General features: G+C 44.0%; 1 protein-coding gene, 3 non-coding genes and 1 pseudogene across 5 annotated transcripts; all 5 read right to left on the bottom strand.

Moving 5' to 3' along the window:
- Positions 1 to 4: 4 nt before the first annotated feature.
- Positions 5 to 10,076, bottom strand: LOC133645943 (proteasome subunit alpha type-3-like; annotated as a pseudogene).
- LOC133647546 (small nucleolar RNA SNORD53/SNORD92) lies at positions 828 to 906 on the bottom strand. Its single transcript, XR_009825728.1, has one exon. It is a non-coding gene; the product is annotated as a small nucleolar RNA SNORD53/SNORD92 (small nucleolar RNA).
- On the bottom strand, positions 3,672 to 3,750 carry LOC133647536 (small nucleolar RNA SNORD53/SNORD92). Its single transcript, XR_009825718.1, has one exon. It is a non-coding gene; the product is annotated as a small nucleolar RNA SNORD53/SNORD92 (small nucleolar RNA).
- Positions 10,077 to 10,089: 13 nt separating the features above from the next.
- LOC133646734 (sorting nexin-6) lies at positions 10,090 to 20,451 on the bottom strand. Of its 2 annotated transcripts, none has more exons than XM_062042445.1 (14): positions 20,347 to 20,451; positions 20,107 to 20,157; positions 16,713 to 16,817; positions 16,531 to 16,641; positions 16,345 to 16,466; positions 16,157 to 16,280; positions 14,333 to 14,428; positions 14,155 to 14,260; positions 12,083 to 12,158; positions 11,970 to 12,009; positions 11,813 to 11,899; positions 11,143 to 11,302; positions 10,997 to 11,082; positions 10,090 to 10,937 (listed from the first exon to the last, which is right to left on the bottom strand). In XM_062042445.1, the coding sequence occupies exons 1-14, from the start codon at positions 20,350 to 20,352 to the stop codon at positions 10,884 to 10,886; spliced, it is 1,224 nt and encodes a 407-aa protein (XP_061898429.1). In that variant the 5' UTR covers positions 20,353 to 20,451; the 3' UTR covers positions 10,090 to 10,883. The 2 variants fall into 2 exon arrangements, with proteins under 2 accessions (XP_061898429.1, XP_061898430.1); XM_062042446.1 differs by having other exon boundaries at positions 20,107 to 20,154; positions 20,347 to 20,396.
- Positions 11,500 to 11,578, bottom strand: LOC133647551 (small nucleolar RNA SNORD53/SNORD92). Its single transcript, XR_009825733.1, has one exon. It is a non-coding gene; the product is annotated as a small nucleolar RNA SNORD53/SNORD92 (small nucleolar RNA).
- Positions 20,452 to 24,185: the final 3,734 nt, after the last annotated feature.

The raw sequence follows: 24,185 nt of genomic DNA, 5'->3' as shown, positions 1-24,185 counted from the left end.
GCGCATCAGCCAGGAGACCCGCCACTGCCTGGGGGGGTGTCAGACGGTTACAAGCTTGTTGCTGCTTATAATGATAAATGGGTTATACTTGTATAGCGCTTTTCTACCTTCAAGGTACTCAAAGCGCTTTGACAGTATTTCCACATTCACCCATTCACACACTGATGGCGGGAGCTGCCATGCAAGGCGCTAACCAGCACCCATCAGGAGCAAGGGTGAAGTGTCTTGCCAAGGGACACAACAGACATGACTAGGATGGTAGAAGGTGGGGATTGAACCCCAGTAACCAGCAACCCTCCGATTGCTGGCGAGGCCACTCTACCAACTTCGCCACGCCGTCCCCTTCACCCCCTCCTGTGTGTGGTTACCATGCCGACGTGTCTGTCGATGTTCAAGATGCGCTTGTTGGAGCCCTCCTCGTACAGTTTGGACAAGACCAGCTTCTCCAAGCCAAACACCACACCGTCTTTACAGCGGATCCCGATGGCTGTGCTGGACACACACAAACGATATCAATATATGTATCGCAATTAACAAACAATATCAACAAATATATCGCAATTAACAAACAATATCCACATATCACAATTAACAAACGATATCAACATGTATATTTCGCAATTAAACGATATCAACATCCATCCATTTTCTACCGCTTGTCCCTTACGGGGTCACGGGGGGTGCTGGAGCCTATCTCAGCTGCATTCAGGCGGAAGGTGGGGTACACCAAGTCGCCACCTCATCACAGGGCCGACACAGACAGACAGACAGACAGACAGACAGACAGACAGACAGACAGACAGACAGACAGCATTCACTCACACACTTTGGTCAGACAGCCAAGAGAAAGGTTACATCACACGACATCAGCTCTTTAGCGAAACCTTCTCAGCATCATCACGCCTTTGTTTTCCATTCTGTCCACAACTCACGCCCGCCATCTTTTGTCGGTCATACAGGTCAAGGGCAGGCGTCGAGGGCTTGCACTAGTGACGCCAGAGGGCATCAGGCGGTGGCGCCACCATACTTCGGCGTCTCCTATGCCAGTCCTCGACACCTGCTCCCGACTCGACCGCCCTCGCAGGTGGGGGCGAGGCGCAGCCACACCCACCTTTGCGGCCTGCGACTCCCGCAGGTAATATTTCAACAAGTCGGCTAACTTCAGGTCCTCGTCGGCCGCAACCCGCGCCTTGATTTTCTGCGGGGAGACACAGCGGTTAGCGGCGCAAGGCGCCAGTCACATGAGAGCGCGGGGCCTACCCTGGTCTTCTCGAAGAGCTCAGACACCTTGAGGAAGAACCTGAAACGCCACAGAGGGACAGGTCAAAACCCTCGGTGGCGCTCTTCTCACTTGCACAGGTCGCTGGAGTCCTGCGTGCCCAGCGCGTAGAGACACGACGACATCAACAGGATGGCGTCAGCGGCGTCTGAGTGAGGGGCAACACTATTGGCTGTCAGTCATCATGAGGATACGCCCCCTTTCCGCATGCTTCAACACTTTCATTCCGGTCCACCTTTGTTGTGTTGTGTCACATCAATCAACAGTCAGCGCACACCAATTTCTTCTATTTTACAGAGGGTAAATATGCCAGGCTATAGGCAGCTACACGACAGCTAAGCACACAATAGTACACAAGCTAGATGAAACACCTCTCATGGTGAATCATGAAGTGGAGTGGTGATTGTCTTTTTGCTTACAACAATTCATAAAAGTTGAGCTCATGATGCGGACACATTTGTTACTGATAATTTCTGATAGACCTCGGCGACTTTGATCATGAACACAGCTACACACTTTATCATTTTGATAATATTTTATATCATCATCCATAACAACAAACAATCACACCAACATTTTGCAGCACAAGTTTGAGGGCTGGATGACATCACCGGTCAAGTTCATTGGGGCCATACCCGATCAATATCCATATCAATATTGATATCAAGTAAGTCACATGTACATGATCACATGAACAACTCATCCCATGTTAGCATGCTAACATTTTAGCTATTGTTTGTTTAAACCTACCAATTATGAATTTTGATACTTGATGCCATCATGGAAGTATGCAAACTCATCCCATGTTAGCATGCTAACATTTTCGCTAATGTTGGTTTAAACTTATAAATCATGATTTTTGATACTTGATGTCATCATAGAAGTATGCTAAATCATCCTATGTTAGCATGCTAACATTTTAGCTATTGTTTGCTTAAACCTGCAAATCTTGAATGTTGATACTTGACATCATCTTAGAAGTATACTTAACATGAAAAGATCTCTAAAAAAATACAGTATGCCCACTGTTCCCAGTATAACAAGCTACAGCTAGCAGGCTAATTTTGCATTTAGCTTCAACCGACGCCGGCCCACAGCTTCAGAGCAGATAGGTGGCCCATCAAATTTTCTGCCAAACTTTTCTAGTTTTCATTGATTGTTGTTTTTAATGATATTTCAAGTTATCTTGGTATATTCATGTCTTCTAATTCATGAACAATCCTGATTACAAAATCAATCCAAAGCATTGGGATTATTTTTGCTTTAACCGTTCAGCCCTACATGACATCACACACACACACACACACACACACACACACACACACACACACACACACACACACACACACACACACACACACACACACACACACACACACACACACACACACACACACACACACACACACATATATGTATAAATAAAAATATATGTAAACACATATATATATTTAATATAATGTATTTTTCGGATTATAAATCACAGTTTTTTTTCATAGTTTGGCCGTGGGTGCGACATATACTCCGGAGCGACTTGGGTGTGAAATTATTAACACATTACCGTAAAATATCCAACAATATTATTTATCCCATTCGCGTAAGAGACGAAGCAAATGGCAGCAATTGTCACACACACGTCAGCAATCGTCACTTACACGTCAACCAATAAGAATTCGGCGGGGGAAGGTCATGGCAGAAGTGCATTGTGGGTCATGAGATGCTATCTGCTATATGCTACTGCTGTAGCTATTAAAATGGATCACATCAACATTGGCGGTAACTTATAAAAACTGAGAAGGACTGAACAAAAATGGCACCGAAAAGGAAATCATATACTGCAGATTACAAGCTGGACGTAGTGAAATATGCAGCAGAGAACGGCAATCGAGCAGCAGAAAGAAAGGACATACCAGAGGCGACACCGGGGAGGAAGATTTCCTCGGATTTAGCGATCGGGAGTGACAGATTGTTTGGTAAACGTATAGCATGTTCTATATGTTATAGTTTTTTGAATAACTCTTGCCATGATGTGTTGCGTTAACATACCAGGCACGTTCTCAGTTGGTTATTTATGCGTCATATGGCGTACACTTATTCAGCCTGTTCACTATTCTTCATTTATTTTAAATTGCCTTTCAAATGTCTATTCTTGGTTTTTCCTTCTTTATTGTGCATTTTCGGCCGGTGCGACGTATACTCCGGAGCGACTTATAGTCCGAAAAATACGGTAAACACACACAGTCACCTGCAATTTCTCAATTTCTGTCTTGGCAGCTTGTTTGGCTTTTCCGATGGCACACCGCTAGTAGCCCTAAAGTGACACACACACACACACAGATGCAGCAGGTTAAAGATGAGGATGTTGGTGGTTGTGCAAGTTGACAGGTACAATTTGGTCAGACAGCCAAGAGAAAAGTTACATCAAATGACATCAGCTCTCTAGCGAAACCTTCTCAGTATCATCACGCCATTGTGTGTGTGTGTGTGCGTGGGATTGTGTGTGTGTGTCCAGGACTCACATAAGAGACACCGGAAGAGTCGACCATGTAGAGCTGCGGGTCGTCGTCTTTGTCGTGGGAGCCCAGGATGAAGCTGTGGGCGACAACAGGTGTGACCAGGTGGCAACAGGTGTGACCAAGAGGGAACAGGTGTGATCAGGAGGGAACAGGTGTGATCAGGAGGGAACAGGTGTGACCAGGAAGCCTCACCTGCAGCCAAAAGGTCGCACGGCGCTGTACAGGGTGTAGGCGTGCACATACATGGCCACACGCTCCGACAGGTGCTGTGTGGCGACAGGAAGCGGCGTGAGCGGTGGGCGTTACCACTCTGCAACGGCTTGCCTTGAGGGGAATGTCGTGTCCGTAGTTGGACCTGAAGTTGGACGCCTCCTCCCGGGCCACTTCCGCCAACGAGCGCGCGTCAGCCAGGGGACACGCCACTGCCTGGGTGGGTGTCAGACGGTTACAAGCTTGTTGCTGCTTCGCCCCCTCCTGTGTGTGGTTACCATGCCGACGTGTCTGTCGATGTCGAAGATGTGCTTGTTGGAGCCCTCCTCGTACAGTTTGGACAAGACCAGCTTCTCCACGCCAAACACCACACCGTCTTTACAGCGGATCCCGATGGCTGTGCTGGACACACACAACTGATATCAATATACATATCGCAATTAAACAATATCAACAAATATATCGCAATTAACAAACAATATTAACATATATATCGCAATTAACACGTCTATCGATAAAACATGATAATTTTTTCATTAAATCCTTTTGGGCTGGGCGATAAAATATATCGTGGTAGGGCTGGGCGATATATTGATATATTGCGGGTTTGTCTCTGTGCGATATAGAAAATGACTATATCGTGATGTTCGAGTATACATTCTCACGCAGTTGCTTTTAGCTGCGGGCATTACACTGCATGCGTTTCCCACTCTTTCTTGTCTCTCCTTCAAACAGAGACTTAAACACCTTCTTACATACGTCACGCGTGCAACGTCACACGCTCCCACGGAGCAGAGAAGTAGCGACATGGTAACGTTAGCTGCGATGCTAACGGTGAGGTGCGAGTGGTAATACGAGAGAGAGAAGGTGCGAGTCTGGTAAGAATTAGACAGACAGAGGAAGAATTAATTACCAAGAAAAACAGCACGGGATCCATCGTCCGGCGGTGGTTTGGCTTCAAGTGGGAATATGTTTATGTGGCAAAAGCGTTGCTACAAAAAGTAGCAGCACTGCTAATGTAGCATCTCTTGAAAAGTCACCCGCTAGAGAATGAAGAGTGCTTGAAACTCTGCATGTCAACATCTCGGCCGGTGCCACACTGACAAAATGCCTAAGCAATTATTTCCAGATCAACACCGTATGAAAAAAAACAGAAGGAGATAACGTCTGCAAGCCTATTATGCAGCTCATTTTTATTTAACAGTTATTGAAATATCTTGTGTGACATCATGCACAAAAGTGCACTTTGTTTGTTTTAAACTATTGTAGTGGCATTCTGTACAAAAAATTCACTTTAATTTAGTGTTGTTTTGATATGTCATCTTAGTGACATTCACAAAAGTGCACTTATAGCTTGTTTTAAAATGTATCTGACAATCTTGCACTTTCTGTTTTGGAAATGACATGAATGTTTGTGCCACTGCTTAATAACTGTTTAATAAATACAGTTTTGCTAAATCGACTTAGTTGTGATTTCCCTCTCTGCATGAAAGTTTAAAATGAGCATAAATTAATGCAGTATGAACAACAATGTTTTAATGTAGACACATAGAATCATCATACTGCTGTGATTATATGCATCAAGTGTTCATTCAAGGTTAAGGCAAAATATCGAGATATACATCGTGTATCGCGACATGGCCTTAAAATATGGAGACATTAATAAAAGGCCATATCGCCCAGTCCTATATCGTGGTAAGACACGTGATATCAATAAAACATTAAAAATGTTTTTCCAAAAGCCGGGTGATAAAACGATATCAATATATTTATATCACAATAGACACGCACTATCAATAAGACATTTTTTAAGAATCCTTATAGGGTTGGGCGATTAAATGCTATCAAAAAATATCGTGGTAAGACACGTAAGATCAACAAAACAATACACTTTTTTAAAAAAAGCCTATAGAACTGGGTGAACGATATCAATATATTTATATCGCAATAGACACGTAATATCAGTAACACATTACAATTTTTTAAAAATCTTTACAGGGCTGGGTAATAAAACGATATCAATGTTTATCGTGATAGACTAGTGTTGTCCCGATACCAGTATTTTGGTATCGGCGCCATGATATAAATTTAATTTAAAAGAGTACAAAATACACAATGTACATCGCAACAGACACATTATCGATATCAATATATTTTTAAAAGCACTCTGGGCGGGGAGATAAAACAATATCAATATTTTTCACAACAGACACGTATTCAGTGTCAACAAAAATGCGTTCGATAAAACATTCAGTCATTGTGTTCCCTTCTTGGTGGGAAGCAAGGGTGGTTGCATGAACAAAGGCAGGAAGTAGGGCTGGGCGACATGAGCTTTTATTAAATGATAAATGGGTTAAATGGGATAAATAGTGCTTTTCTACCTTCAAGGTACTCAAAGCGCTTTGACAGTATTTCCACATTCACCCATTCACACACACATTCACACACTGATGGCGGGAGCTGCCATGCGAGGCGCTAACCAGCAGCCATCAGGAGCAAGGGTGAAGTGTCTTGCCCAAGGACACAACGGACGTGACTAGGATGGTAGAAGGTGGGGATTGAACCCCAGTAACCAGCAACCCTCCGATTGCTGGCACGGCCACTCTACCAACTTCGCCAAAATATCTCAATATTTTTAGGCCATGTCACGATACACGACATGTACCTCGATATTTTGCCTTAGCCTTGAATTAACACTCTACATTAAAACATTCTTGTTCATACTGCATTAATATATGCTCATTTTAAACTTTCATGCAGAGAGGGAAATCACAACTAAGTCAATTTACCAAAACTGTATTTATTAAACAATTATTAAGCAGCGCCACATTCATGTCATTTCAAAACAGAGTGCAAGATTGTCAGACATTTGAAAACAAGCTATTAGTGCACTTTTGTGCATGATGTCACTAGGATGACAAATCAAAACAACACTAAATTAAAGTGCACTTATTGTACAGAACACCACTACAATAGTTAAGAACAAATAAAGTGCACTTTTGTGCATGATGTCACACAAGATATTTCAAAAAGTGTAAAAGAAAAATGAGCTGCATAATAGGAAATCAAATAGTGTATGTCCTTCGCTACGTGGTAGGTTCCTGCGGACGTTATCTCCTTCTGTTGTTGACTATTTTTTTCATACAGTGTTGATCTGGAAATGGTTGCTTGGGCGTTTTGTTGGTGTGGCACCGAACGGAGATGTTGACATGCGGAGTTTCAAGCACTCCTAGTCTTCATTCTCTAGCGGGTGACTTTTCAAATGATGCTACACATTGGCAGTGGTGCTACTTTTTGTAGCAACGCTTTTGCTGCATACTTGTTCACTATCTACACGCTTGAAGCCAAACCACCACCAGACGATGGACAACCTGCCGTTTTTCTTGGGAATTAATTATTCCTTCATTTGTTAATTGATTCGCACCTACTTTCTCTCGTTTTACCACTAGCACCACAGCTAACGTTACCATGCCGCTACCTGTCTGCTACGCGAGGGCGTATGACGTTGAACGCGTGACAGTATGTGACGTATGTAAGAAGGTGCGCTTGTTTTATGTCTCTGTGAGAAGGAGAGACAAGAAAGACTGAGAAGAGCCTGTAGTGCAGCGTTTCTCAAAGTGTGGGGCGCGCCCCACTGGTGGGGAATAGAGACATGACAGGTGGGGCGCGAGGAACGGGAGGAAATTTCACTTTGATTTTTTTTATTTTTTTATTATTATATTCTTTGATTTTTTTTTTACTATGCTTTCATTTTCTATACACACTGGAAATCACTTTGTGATTCTGTCTGTGAAATCCGCTATATAGATAAATGTAAAATACTTATTTTTCCTGTATGCTTTACATTTCTAGGTAGGAGCGAAAGTTTGACAGACAGCAACAGTAACTAATGGGGGCGGGGCTAAGCGGAAGCTTTGTGAATGGCGAGTCACTGTGCGAGGATTTGCTGTTTTGCAAATACATAAAAAATAGAGCCACTGCTGATGAGCTGTTCAAGATAATGGACAGTTTCCTCAAAGAACACGACCTTAAATGGGAAAACTGTGTGGGCTTTTGCTCTGATGGCGCGCATGGCAAAGTCAAGAAACGGGCTGCAGGCTCTAATAAAGAGGGTTGCGCCAAATGCGCATTGGACACAATGTGTCATTCACCGGGAAACACTCGCGTCAAGGCAGCTCAGCCCCGAATTCAATGAGGTTTTAACAGTGGCAGTGTCAAGCTTGCAACCCCGATTTGAAAAGCTGTGCAGTGCAAAACAGGCTCATTGCAGCCACTAATGCTGGAGTACTGTAAAACTCATGTTCACTTGCCCTGTCCTCCTTTTTTTGGCAAAGATTGCAAAGTGGCACTTTTATTTTCATTTATTATTGAACTTGATGCAAGTTATTTGATTTATTATTGAACTTGATGCAAGTTATAACACTTTTGTTTTATTTATTATTGAACTTGATGCAAGTTATAACACTTTTATTTGATTTATTATTGAACTTGATGCAAGTTATAACACTTTTTTTGATTTATTATTGAACTTGATGCAAGTTATAACACTTGTTTTATTTATTATTGAACTTGATGCAAGTTATAACACTTTTGTTTGATTTATTATTGAACTTGATGCAAGTGATTTGATTTATTATTGAACTTGATGCAAGTTATAGCACTTTTATTTGATTTATTATTGAACTTGATGCAAGTTAACACTTTTTTTGATTTATTATTGAACTTGATGCAAGTTACAACACTTTTGTTTTATTTATTATTGAAATGATGCAAGTTATTTTATTTGATATTGAACTTGATGCAAGTTATACCACAGCTGCACAGTTATTTTATTTATTATTGAACTTGATTTTATTTTATGTTATTTAGTTTGAATGTATAAAACTTGATGTTACTTGATGTTCGATAAATTTGAAAATGTTAAGCTTGGCATTAGCGTTCTGTTGGGGCGATGGGGGCAGGTGGGGCTTGAAAACTCCCCCTTGTCCAAAGTGGGGGATGACAAAAAAAGTTTGAGAACCACTGCTGTAGTGTAATGCCCGCAGGTAAAAGCAACTGCCTGAGAACGTATACTTGAATATCACGAACGATATAGTAATTTTTTATATCGCACAGACAAACCCGCGATATATCGCCCAGCCCTAGCAGGAGGTAATCGCTGATCAGTGGAAGTGACACGCTAACAGCCAATCAGATAACAGTATCAACTAGCAAGTTTGGTTGTCTGGCAGTTGTTTATGTCAATATGGCGAGAAGAGAAAATCAAAATGAATGCCGCAGAGAGCAAAGAAATTGTCAGTTTTTTTGTTCTTTTTTCAAAAGGACCGTAGTCAGACCAATGTGGTCTGTGAATGATGCAAGGCAAGAGCGCTAATACCACACCACCTTAGCCACGCTCACCCTTTAGAGCACAACTGTAACTTCCCGCCTCTAAACCTGCAGAATAGTTCTTCTCAGGTTTCTCTATGTTTACATTTTACCACTCTGCACTATTATCTTACACTTTATTGGACAATTCTTACATATTACTTATTTTTGCACCTTCATTTTAAGAGCTTGTTAAGCGTGAATGTGATTTTACTATTTTGTTTTCCATGCTTGTGTTGATGACATGACGGTTATATTTGAAATAAAATATATTTTCCACAGTGCTGAAACGTTTTTACCAGAATGAAACGAAAAAAAATAGATTGAAATAATACCTTTGTTCATTCAACTATATTAAGTTATACACAACAAAGTAGCTTTCAGTTTCTGATTAGCATCAATGTGCTAGCCGGCCTCAATGTAACTCAGCATGCTAGCTAGCTGGCTAGCTAGATGAATGGACGCCACTAACACATTTGAACAAAACATTTTCGACGAGGTGAGAGAAAATCAGAATGTTCTGTCTAAAGTAGAGAGCCTGAAAGAGACAAATACTCACCCTGGTCCTTATGGAGCTCATTTTAACTAAAAGTGTGCGCGCAGCGTGAAAGCGACGCACGAGGAGCACCCGCCGATCGTTAAACTGCTCAGCTAGTAGAGGTCACGTGGTCATTTCCGGTTACGCCTTCACAATAAAGGCGCATTACGCGTCGCAAATACACAAACGAAAGAAATTTATTGAATTTTTCAGCAACAGATAATACAACGTTACCAACAGTTCCTGCTTTCAATGATTTAATAGTTTTAGGAATATACATTCATAGTCAATCAGTAAATAACGTAGCAAAATCATGCCTGGAACAACATCATAAACCTGATAGCTTATATATATGTAAGTATAGATTACTACGGTAATTGCATGTAAAAAAAAAAAAAGTCAGAGTTGTGTTTAATGTGAAAATACAACACGGAACTCCAATGTGCTTGACTTCCGGAGTGAGCTCTCTGCCGCAACCTGCTGCTGTAGAGGGCTTCTACATGCAGTCTTCAGCGCCAAAAGTCGTTGCGCAACTTTGTAGTTGTCAACCAAATAGTGACACATACATTTTGAAAGGAAAATAAGTGTTTTATTGTGAAAAAAAAAACCGTTTGACTTTTTAATAAAAGTGGCTGCCATCTTGGCAGGGATGGAAGCTTTGGTCACATGAGTGAAACAATTCCGACATTAAGGCAGAGACTGAGGCTCCTCCCACAAAGACAGAGACCATTGGTGGCCATTCTTTTCTGTGACAGTAATCAGAACAGGAAGCAGAAGTGGCACAGGAAGTTGAGCGACACCAAAGAACCCGCTAAAGTAATAGCACAGAAGACAAGATGAAGCAGATTGATCCCAATTAGACCGTGGGACGGGACAGCGCGTGGTTAGTGATGACGATGACAGACTTCCTGTTCCTTCCTGGTGGCGTTATTTCGTCCCGCGGGGTAGGGGCGTGTCCGAGGAGGAGGCGTGGTTAAGTGTTCCCCTTCAGGACCCCCAGGCAGCTCTGCAGCAGCTGGAGGTTCCCCTGCAGGCGCACAGAGCAACTATGACAAGGTGTCCACCTCCGGGAGGGGCAGGGCGTACCTTGGCGTGTTTGAGCTCCAACTCTGCCAGCTCCACCAGGTTCTTCCTGAACGCCGCCACTCGCCTGGTCTTGAAGTCGATGAGCTCTGGATAGAAACCCAGCAGGCTTAGCAGACGGGGACTACCGTGGCGGCGGCGGCGCTCACCTTGCTTGGCCGAGTCGGAGATCTTGTCGAACTTGTGACAGCACAGCTGCTGGCTGCTCTCCGCCTGCAGGACATCTCGGTTCTTGGCGCGGGCTTTGTCCAGAGCCTTGTTGGCGCTCTCATAGTCCAGAAGCGCTCGACTCCTGCGGTAGAGCAAGTCCTGCGGGGGAGTGACACCGTCACGCCATTGAATGGTGTGCGCCCACCACGTTAAGACGCTGCCCCCGCCTTATGGCACCACCCCCTCCGGGTGCTGGAGCCTATCTCAGCTGCATTCGGGTGGAAGGTGGGGTACACCAAGTCGCCACCTCATCACAGGGCCGACACAGACAGACTGACGGCCTTCACTCACACACTTTGGTCAGACAGCCAAGAGAAAGGTTACATCACACGACATCAGCTCTTTAGCGAAACTTTCTCAGCATCATCACGCCTTCGTATTCCATTCTGTCCACAACTCACGCCCGCCATCTTTTGTCGGTCGTACAGGTCAAGGGCAGGCGTCGAGGACTTGCATTAGTGACGCCAGAGGGTAGGATGGGGGAATCAGGCGATGGCGCCACCTTACTCCGGCGTCTCCTATGCCAGTCCTCGACGCCTGCTCCCGACTGGACCGCCCTCGCAGGTGGTGTGGCGCCATCAGGTGGTGGAGAGGCGCAGCCACACCCACCTTTGCGGCCTGAGACTCCCGCAGGTAATATTTCAACAAGTCGGCCAACTTCAGGTCCTCGTCGGCCGCGACCCGCGCCTCGATTTTCTGCGGGGAGACACAGCGGTCAGCGAGGGTGCGGCGCAAGGCGCCAGTCACTTGAGAGCGCAGGGCCTACCCTGGTCTTCTCGAAGAGCTCAGACACCTTGAGGAAGAACCTGAAACGCCACAGAGGGACAGGTCAAAGCTGCGCTGGCGCGCCACAAAAACCCTCGGCGGCGCTCTTCTCACTTGCACAAGTCGCTGGAGTCCTGCGTGCCCAGCGCGTAGAGACACGACGCCATCCTGTTGATGTCGTCAGCAGCGTCTGAGTGAGGGGCAACACTATTGGCTGTCAGTCATCATGAGGACACGCCCCCTTCCCGCATGCTTCAACACTTTCATTCCATTTGTTGTGTTGTGTCACATCAATCAACAGTCAGCACACACCATTTCTTCTATTTTACAGAGGGTAAACATGCCAGGCTATAGGCAGCTACACGACAGCTAAGCACACAATAGCACACAAACTAGATGAATCATGAAGTGGAGTGGTCATTGTCTTTTTGCTCACAACAATTCATGAAGTTGAGCTCATGTATCGGACACGTTTGTTACTGATACTTTCTGATAGGCCTTGGAGACTTTGATCATGAACACAGCTACACACATGTTATCATTTTGATAATATTTCACATCATCATCCATAACCATAAACAATCACACCAACATTTTGCAGCACAAGTTTGAGGGCTGGATGACATTACCGGTCAAGTTCGTTGGGCCCATACCCGATCAATATTGATATCAAGTACGTCACACATACTCTATCGCAGTTCACATGATCACACTTCCACGATCACACGTCACACGTACGCGGTCACACACACACGGTCACACACACGCGGTCAAGCACACATGCACGCGATCACACACACATGCACGCGGTCACACATACGCGATCACACGTACACGGTCACACGTACACGAGTACACACACATGTACATGATCATATGTCACATGATCATACGTTACACATACACGATCACACGTACGTGATCACACGTCACACGTACCCGATCACACGTCACACGTACACGGTCACACACACACGGTCACACACACATGTACATGATCATATGTCACATGATCATACGTTACACATACAAAATCACACGTACGCGATCACACGTCACACGTACCCGATCACACGTCACACGTACCCGATCACACGTCACACGTACCCGATCACACATCACACGTACGCGATCGATCACACGTACGGGATCACACGTACGCAGTCACACACACATGTACGCGATCACACGTCACACGTACCCGATCACACGTCACACGAACGCGATCAATCACACGTACGCGGTCACACACACATGTACATGATCATATGTCACATGATCACACGTTACACATACACGATCACACGTCACACGTACCCGATCACACGTACGCGATCACACGTAGGCGTTATCACACGTCACACATCACGCGTACGCGATCGATCACACGTACGGGATCACACACACATGTACGCGATCACACGTACCCGATCACACGTCACACGTACCCGATCACACGTCACACGAACGCGATCGATCACACGTACGCAATCACACGTACACGGTCACACACACATGTAAATGATCATATGTCACATGATCATACGTTACACATACACGATCACACGTACGCGATCACACGTCACACGTACGCGATCACACGTACCCGATCACACGTAGGCGAATCACAAGTCACACGTACGCGGTCATACATCACGCGTACGCGATCGATCACACGTCACGCGGTCATGCGTACACGGTCACACACGTACGCGATCACACACGTACATGGTCACACACACACACATGTACGTGATCACACGTACGCGGTCATACGTCACGCGTACGCGATTGATCACGCTTCACACGGTCATACGTCACGCGTACACGGTCACACGCCACACGTACATGATCACGATCACACACACACGATCACATGTCAGCGATTACGAGATCACACGCCACACGATCACATGTCAGCGATTACGCGATCACATGTCAGCGATTACGCGATCACACGCCACACGTACACGATCACATGCAAACGATCACATGTCAGCCATTACGCGATCACACGCCACACGATCACATGTCAGCGATTACGCGATCACACGCCACACGTACGCGATCACATGCACACGATCACATGTCAGCGATTACGCGATCACACGCCACACGTACGCGATCACACGCCACACGTACACGATCACACGCCAAATGATCACACACACGCAGGTGAAACTTACTCTTGTGCGAGCGAATCATTCTGTCAGATTTGGCGGAGGCGTCTTTGACTCGGTTGTGATATTCCAGCAGGAACGTCTTCTCGTGCTCGAAGAAGTCGTCCACGTCCTGAGGACACACACACATGTCACACACACACATTCACACAAGCGAGTGACCCCGTCACCTTCAGCATGTCACCTTGACGCCTGCCACCAAGACTCCGTCGGCAGACTTGACCACGTTCTTGAAGAAGTCCTCCAGCTTCTCCTTCTTGTTCTTGCCTCGCACACTCAGCTGCAAGACCACAAGACACATGTGAGTGACGTTTGACAAGACAGGCACACGTGAGCGACGTTTGACAAGACAGGCACACGTGAGCGACATGATAAGACACGTGAGCGACGTTTGACAAGACAGGCACACGTTAGCAACGTTTGACAAGACAGGCACACGTTAGCGACGTTTGACAAGACAGGCACACGTTAGCGACGTTTGACAAGACAGGCACACGTGAGCGACATTTGACAAGACAGACACAAGTGAGCGACGTTTGACAAGACAGGCACACATGAGCGACAAGATAGACACATGAGCGACAAGATAGACACGTGAGCGGCATTTGGCAAGACAGGTACACGTGAGCGACAAGACATGCACGTGAGCGACTTTGACAAGACAGACACGTGAGCGACGTTTGACAAAACAGACACACGTGAGCAACGTTTGACAAGACAGACACACGTGAGCGACGTTTGACAACACAGACACACGTGAGCGACAAGATAGACACGTGAGCGACGTTTGACAAGACAGGCACACGTGAGCGACAAGATAGACACGTGAGCGACGTTTGACAAGACAGGTACACGTGAGCGACAAGACATGCACGTGAGCGACTTTGACAAGACAGACACACGTGAGCGACGTTTGACAAAACAGACACACGTGAGCAACGTTTGACAAGACAGACACGTGAGCGACAAAACAGACACACATGAGCGACGTTTGACAAGACAGACACGTGAGCAACAAAACAGACACACGTGAGCAACGTTTGACAAGACAGGCACACGTGAGCGACAAGATAGACACATGAACGACGTTTGACAAGACAGGCACACGTAAGCGACAAGATAGACACGTGAGCGACGTTTGACAAGACAGGCACACGCGAGCGACAAGATAGACACGTGAGCGACGTTTGACAAAACAGGCACACGCGAGCGACAAGATAGACACGTGAGCGACGTTTGACAAGACAAACACACGTGAGCGACGTTTGACAAGACAGACACACGTGATCGACAAGACATGCACGTGAGCGACTTTGACAAGACAGGCACACGTGAGCGACGTTTGACAAAACAGACACTGTTGTGAGCAACGTTTGACAAACAGACACACGTGAGCGACGTTTGACAAGACAGACACGTGAGCGACAAAACAGACACACGTGAGCGACGTTTGACAAGACAGGCACACGTAAGCGACAAGATAGACACGTGAGCGACGTTTGACAAGACAGGCACACGTAAGCGACAAGATAGACACGTGAGCGACGTTTGACAAGACAGGCACACGCGAGCGACAAGATAGACACGTGAGCGACGTTTGACAAAACAGGCACACGTGAGCGACAAAACAGACACACGTGCGTGACGTTTGACAAGACAGGCACACGTGAGCGACGTTTGACAAGACAGACACACGTGAGCGACAAAACAGACACATGTGAGCGACGTTTGACAAGACAGACACACGTGAGCGACGTTTGACAAGACAGACACACGTGAGCGACGTTTGACAAGACAGACACACGTGAGCGACGTTTGACAAGACAGACACACGTGAGCGACGTTTGACAAGACAGACACACATGAGCGACGTTTGACAATACAGACACACGTGAGCGACGTTTGACAAGACAGGCACACGTGAGCGACGTTTGACAAGACAGGCACACGTGAGCGACGTTTGACAAGACAGGCACACGTGAGCGACATTGGGGAGGGAGTCACGTACGTCCTGGTTGTACTCCAGGAAGACGTGGAAGTTGAGGTCCTTGCGGAGGACAGGGTGCGCCGCTACTCGACACAGAAAGACCTCGTGCATGGCCACCGTCTTTTTAAAGATGGCCAAGTACTCTCTGTGGGGTCACATGACAGGAAGTGAGGCGACAAGGTGTGAGCGCACAGGTGAGCAGAACTCACGCCTCCAGCTCCTGCTTCATCTTGGTGAACTCCTCCTTGGTCATGGAACCTTCGCCTTCGCCCAGCTTCTGCAGCTTCTCTCTGGAGGCGTCAAAGTCCGGCCTGGGTGGGGCGGGCGGTATCTGGGTGGGGACAGCGAGGGTCAGCTGACAGGAAGTGGGAGGGCAGGCGTGTGCGCCCACTCACGATGTAGCCGGCGTAGTCCTCGTTCTCCACGAAGGAGTCGTGCAGCCAGATAAACTCCTCGTGCTGGCGGACCACTGAGAACTCGCTCTGCTTGAAGTTGGGCAGCGTGCTCTGTGTGCGACACCGGCGCAGCGCATGTCAGCGGCGCGCAAAAAGAACAGGAAGTGGCGGCGGCGTCTCACCTTGGTGTGCACGGTGAACTTCACCTTGTCTCGCTCGCTCAGGGCGTCGGAGATGTCCACCTGCAGCGTGGCGTCCGTCTGGAGGTCCACGTTGACCGCCCTGGGCTACACACACACACACACACACACACATTTCCCATGATGCACCTGCTCCCCTCTGGCAAGACAATGCTGTTACGCAGCTGAGCACTAATCAGGCTAATGCTAACAGCGCCACGTGAGCACAACCAGTTCCAATAAAGCGGCAGTTTGCATCGAGACCAAGGACAGACAGTAGCTAGCTAGGATATGCGAACCCCAATGACGCTATCCTAACCTCAAATATGCTATGCTAAACAAAATAACGTTATGCTAATATCAATGACGCTATGCTAATCTCAATGATTTATGCTCAACCACAATGACACTATGCTAATCTCAATGATGCTACGCTAACCTCAATGGTGCTATCATAACCCTAATGATACTATACTAACTTCAAAACAATATGCTAACCTCAACGATGCTATGCTATCCCGCATTATGCCACAACAACCTGCGTAATGGTATTCGCTCACCAATGAGACTGTGCTAACCTCAATTACTCTCATTGATGCTACACAACTCCCGCTGCCTCAACAGAGCAAAAAGCATCACCAAGGACAGCACACAACCTGGCTTCCACCTAGGGGTGTGGGAAAAAATCGATTCGAATTCGAATCGCGATTCTCACGTTGTGCGATTCAGAATCGATTCTCATTTTTAAAAAATCGATTTTTTAAATTTTTTTTATTATTATTATTTAATTTTTTTTAATTAATCAATCCAACAAAACAATACACAGCAATACCATAACAATGCAATCCAATTCCAAAACCAAACCCGACCCAGCAACACTTAGAACTGCAATAAACAGAGCAATTGAGGAGACACAAACACGACACAGAACAAACCAAAAGTAGTGAAACAAAAATGAATATTATCAACAACAGTATCAATATTAGTAACAATTTCAACATAGCAGTGATTAAAAATCCCTCATTGACATTATCATTAGACATTTATAAAAAAAATTAAAAAAAAAGAACAATAGTGTCACAGTGGCTTACACTTGCATCGCATCTCATAAGCTTGACAACACACTGTGTCCAATATTTTCACAAAGATAAAATAAGTCATATTTTTGGTTCATTTAATAGTTAAAACAAATTTACATTATTGCAATCAGTTGATAAAACATTGTCCTTTACAATTATAAAAGATGTTTACAAAAATCTACTACTCAGCTTGCATGTCAGCAGAATGGGGTAGATCCTGCTGAAATCCTATGTATTGAATGAATAGAGAATCTTTTTGAATCGGCAAAAAAAATCGTTTTTGAATCGAGAATCGTGTTGAATTGGGAAAAAAAAAAACTATTTTGAATCAAATCGTGACCCCAAGAATCGATATTGAATCGAATCGTGGGACACCCAAAGATTCACAGCCCTACTTCCACCTGTTCGACCTGCTATCATCGGGCAGGCGCTACAGGTGCATCAGAGCCAGAACAAACAGGCTCAGAGACAGCTTCTTTCCCAGAGCTGTCACCATCTTGAACTCTAACTTATAATAAATAATTCACCCCTTTCTATAAAATCCGCTACACCTCCCTGATACCGAAGTACATGTCAAACTACTTCCATAACGTAAATGACCGCCATAACCACAACACCAGAGGGAGCCCCACTAACCACATTAAACCCAGATTCCGATCTAACAAAGGTCTTAACTCATTCTCTTTCTATACCACATCAATATGGAATGCACTCCCAACAGGTATAAAAGAAAGGGCATCTCTATCCTCCTTCAAAACCGCACTAAAAGAACACCTACAGGCAACTTCAACCCTAAACTAACACCCTCCCCTCCCTTCCCCTTCCTTATCATACCTCTTCGGATTGTAAATAATCAAATGTAGACACTTTTTCTTATAATTTCTGATCTCTCTCTCTCCGTCCACTACTTGCTGTACATATCCTACCAAGTCAGTACTACACTGTTCCAATGTCCATTTCTCTGATGATGCAATTGTTGATGACTGAAGTGTTGATACTAACCAAACCTAAACTCCCCCCCTCCATATCCCACACCCCGGATTGTAAATAATGTAAATAATTCAATGTATATACTCTGATGATTATCTTGTGTGATGACTGTATTATGAAAATAGTATATAGCTGTATCATGAATCAATTTAAGTGGACCCCGACTTAAACAAGTTGAAAAACTTATTCGGGTGTTACCATTTAGTGGTCAATTGTACGGAATATGTACTTCACTGTGCAATCTACTAATAAAAGTTTCAATCAATCAATCAAAACCCCTATACAATATCCTACCCTAATACCCTACTGAGCAAAATATTACCCTTTGAGTGTAATATGTCCGACACTGATTGTTATTTATTACTCCGGTACTCTTGTTTTGTTCTGTATATTGTACAGTATTTTGTATTTCTATAGTGTTTTGTATATTGTACAGGATTGCTTATTATTCTTATTGGATAGTAGTCTGTTTATTTCAATTGTTAGTTTTTTTTCTTTATTGCCTGTTATGTAATTTATTTTATTATTTAGTTATTTTTGCTCCATATTAGTTCCCACTACCGCACATTAAATTGGAGTCTTTAATCCCCTTATATGCAAATATAATGACAATCAGTGGCTAGAGTGACCGCCCTGAGATCGGTAGGTTGCGAGTTCAAACCCCGGCCGAAAATGGGACCCATTTCCTCCCTGCTTGGCCCTCAACATCAAGGGTTGAAATTGGGGGTTAAATCACCAAAAATGATTCCAGGGCACGGCCACCACTGCTGCTCACTGCTCCCCTCACCTCCCAGGGGGTGATCAAGGGTGATGGGTCAAATGCAGAGAATAATTTCGCCACACCTAGTGTGTGTGTGACAATCATTGGCACTTTAATTTTAATAAAGTTCAATCTATTCTATTTTAACCCCAATGACGCTATCCTAACCTCAAATATGCTATGCTATACAAAACAACGTTATGCTAACATCAATGACGCTATGCTAATCTCAATGCCATCCATCCATTTCTACCGCTTGTCCCTTTTTGGGGTCGCGGGGGGTTCTGGAGCCTATCTCAGCTGCATTCGGGCGGAAGGCGGGGTACACCCTGGACAAGTATTGGGTCCATCCTTCGCGAGGCTTCGTGTGTTCTAATAATAATTTTTAATGAGCTGAGAGCTAATCGGCTAATGCTAACAGGTGCGTCACGTGAGCAGCCGGGAAACCAGTTCCGCTCAAGCGGCAGCTGATGCTAGCTAGCTACTTAGCAGTTAGCCTGTCAAGCCGCAGCGGACGTCGGGTTGCCGCGAAGTGACGGAAGAGAAGAAGCGGGAAACGAGGACTTACTCCGCGGTCCTCTTCGGAGAGGAAGTCTGGTCCGTCGTCCAGTCCTTCCTGCTGCGGACACACACAAAGAGCACACGAGAGTGGTCATTTTTAGCACCTCACACACACGCACAGACTGGAAGTGGGACAACCCGACCCCCCGTCGCGACCGCCCAGACCCCCGCAGGCTTTCGGGGCGAGCCGGCGGGGTCGCCAGGAAGAAGCGCAAAAGAAAGCAGAGAAAAAAAGAGGCGAACCCACCATCATGGCTGCCGACGGGTGGAGACAGGAAGCCGTGTAACGTCATGACGTCGTTCGAAAACATCCGGGTTTGTGACGTCATGACGTCAGATCACTCAGCGACCAGCAGGGGGCAGCAGGACGAACACGGGAACTGTGGGAGATGAAGTTCTCTTCATAAAGTTTACTCAGTCAACTTGAATCAATAAGTAACGTTTACTCAACCTCCCAAAATTAATGTGCTTAATTTCCGTGCGTGTATACAAAACTACATTTCTTTTATTTCATGCATTTATACTTCTGTAAGTTCTGTACTTTATCAGGACCAGCTGACATTGACATGTTGCTGTCTGAATCACGCTATGCCAGCGTTTCTCAAAGTGTGGGGCGCGCCCCACTGGTGGGGAATAGAGACATGACAGGTGGGGCGCGAGGAACGGGAGGAAATTTCACTTTGATTTTTTAAATTTTTTTATTATTATATTCTTTGATATTTTTTTTTTACTATGCTTTCATTTTCTATACACACTGGAAATCACTTTGTGATTCTGTCTGTGAAATCCGCTATATAGATAAATGTAAAATACTTATTTTTCCTGTATGCTTTACATTTCTAGGTAGGAGCGAAAGTTTGACAGACAGCAACAGTAACTAATGGGGGCGGGGCTAAGCGGAAGCTTTGTGAATGGCGAGTCACTGTGCGAGGATTTGCTGTTTTGCAAATACATAAAAAATAGAGCCATTGCTGATGAGCTGTTCAAGATAATGGACAGTTTCCTCAAAGAACACGACCTTAAATGGGAAAACTGTGTGGGCTTTTGCTCTGATGGCGCGCATGGCAAAGTCAAGAAACGGGCTGCAGGCTCTAATAAAGAGGGTTGCGCCAAATGCGCATTGGACACAATGTGTCATTCACCGGGAAACACTCGCGTCAAGGCAGCTCAGCCCCGAATTCAATGAGGTTTTAACAGTGTCAGTGTCAAGCCTGCAACCCCGATTTGAAAAGCTGTGCAGTGCAAAACAGGCTCATTGCAGCCACTAATGCTGGAGTACTGTAAAACTCACGTTCACTTGCCCTGTCCTCCTTTTTTTTGGCAAAGATTGCAAAGTGGCACTTTTATTTTCATTTATTATTGAACTTGATGCAAGTTATTTGATTTATTATTGAACTTGATGCAAGTTATAACACTTTTATTTGATTTATTATTGAACTTGATGCAAGTTATAACACTTTTTTTGATTTATTATTGAACTTGATGCAAGTTATAACACTTTTGTTTTATTTATTATTGAACTTGATGCAAGTTATAACACTTTTATTTGATTTATTATTGAACTTGATGCAAGTTATAACACTTTTTTTGATTTATTATTGAACTTGATGCAAGTTATAACACTTGTTTGATTTATTATTGAACTTGGTGCAAGTTATAACACTTTTGTTTTATTTATTATTGAACTTGATGCAAGTTATTTGATTTATTATTGAACTTGATGCAAGTTATATCACTTTTATTTGATTTATTATTGAACTTGATGCAAGTTATAACACTTTTTTTGATTTATTATTGAACTTGATGCAAGTTATAACACTTTTTTTGATTTATTATTGAACTTGATGCAAGTTACAACACTTTTGTTTTATTTATTATTGAATTGATGCAAGTTATTTTATTTGATATTGAACTTGATGCAAGTTATACCACAGCTGCACAGTTATTTTATTTATTATTGAACTTGATTTTATTTTATGTTATTTAGTTTGAATGTATAAAACTTGATGTTACTTGATGTTCGATAAATTTGAAAATGTTAAGCTTGGCATTAGCGTTCTGTTGGGGCGATGGGGGCAGGTGGGGCTTGAAAACTCCCCCTTGTCCAAAGTGGGGGATGACAAAAAAAGTTTGAGAACCACTGCGCTATGCTAACCTTATTAATGCTGTTAACCCCAATGATGCTATGCTAATATCAGTGATACAATGCTAACACCAGTCATCTTAACGGACTTAACCCATACTTGCCAACCTTGAGACTTCCAAATTCGGGAGGTTGGGGGGGTGTTTGTTGAGGTGGGCGGGGTTAAGGGGGAGGAGTATATTTATAGCTAGAATTAACTGAAATTTAAATATTTCTTATATATATATATATATATATATATATATATTAGGGCTGTGAATCTTTGGGTGTCCCACGATTCGATTCAATATTGATTCTTGGGGTCACGATTGGATTCAAAATCGATTTGTTTCCAATTCAACACGATTCTCTATTCATTCAATACATAGGATTTTAGCAGGATCTACCCCAGTCTGCTGACATGCAAGCAGAGTAGTAGATTTTTATAAAAATCGTTTATAATTGTAAAGGACAATGTTTTATCAACTGATTGCAATAATGTAAATTTGTTTTAACTATTAAATGAACCAAAAATATGACTTATTTTATCTTTGTGAAAATATTGGACACAGTGTGTTGTCAAGCTTATGAGATGCGATGCAAGTGTAAGCCACTGTGACACTATTGTTCTTTTTTTTTTTTTTAAATGTCTAATGATAATGTCAATGACGGATTTTTAATCACTGCTGTGTTGAAATTGTAACTATTAATGATACTGTTGTTGATAATATCCATTTTTGTTTACTACTTTTGGTTTGTTCTGTGTCGTGTTTGTGTCTCCTCTCAATTGCTCTGTTTATTGCAGTTCTGAGTGTTGCTGGGTCGGGTTTGGTTTTGGAATTGGATTACATTGTTATGGTATCGCTGTGTATTGTTTTGTTGGATTGATTAATTAAAAAAAAAAATTAAAAAAAAAAAATCAATAGATAAAAAAATACATTTTTTAAAAATGAGAATCGATTCTGAATCGCACAACGTGAGAATCGCGATTCGAATTCCAATCGATTTTTTCCCACACCCCTAATATATATATATATATATATACATATATATATGTATATATATATATATAATACTTGACTTTCAGTTAATTCTACCTATATACAGTATATATATATTTTTTAAATTTAATTTTATTAAATATATATATATATATATATATAAATATATATATATATATATATATATATATATATATAAACACTTGAATTTCAGTGTTCATTTATTTACACATATACACACACATAACACTCCTCTACTCATTGTTGTATGTGAAAGTGCAATGCTTTGCAGCCAGTAGCACAGCCTTTGAAGGAGCATAGGTATAAGCAGCATCTGTGAAATTTAATTTGCAGGAAAGGAGTGAGTTTAGTTCTATTCTCTGTCACTATCTTTCTAACCATGCTCAACACCCTCTCTGATGACTTGCAAGCGTACTTTTTCTTCTTACTCGTCGTCGCCATGACGGTCTCTTCTTCGTCTCCTTCTTGTTGTGTGTGCAGTTGTGCACTCTCCAAAAGCCATAGATGTTGTAACGTGACTGGGCCGGCACGCTGTTTATATGGACGAAAAGCGGACGTGACGACAGGCTGTGCTGTCCTCACTCAGGTCCGCATGGACCTGGAGGGGGCGTGCCTTGTTGTCCGGCTGGAAATCGGGAGAAATTCAGGAGAATGGTTGTCCCGGGAGATTTTCGGGAGAGGCACTGAAATTCGTGAGTCTCCCGGAAAATTCGGGAGGGTTGGCAAGTATGTGTTTAACCTTCTCAGTGGCCTAGTGGTTAGAGTGTCCGCCCTGAGTTCAAACCCCGGCCGAGTCATACCAAAGACTATAAAAAATGGGACCCATTACCTCCCTGCTTGGCAGTCAGTATCAAGCGTTGGAATTGGGGGTTAAATCACCAAAAATTATTCCTGAGCGTGGCCACCGCTGCTGCTCACTGCTCCCCTCACCTCCCAGGGGGT

Source organism: Entelurus aequoreus, linkage group LG03 (assembly GCF_033978785.1).
Source record: "Entelurus aequoreus isolate RoL-2023_Sb linkage group LG03, RoL_Eaeq_v1.1, whole genome shotgun sequence".
Lineage (NCBI taxonomy): Eukaryota > Metazoa > Chordata > Actinopteri > Syngnathiformes > Syngnathidae > Entelurus > Entelurus aequoreus.
Note: the sequence above shows the minus strand (reverse complement) of the source record. Positions and strands in the feature narration are given on the sequence as shown.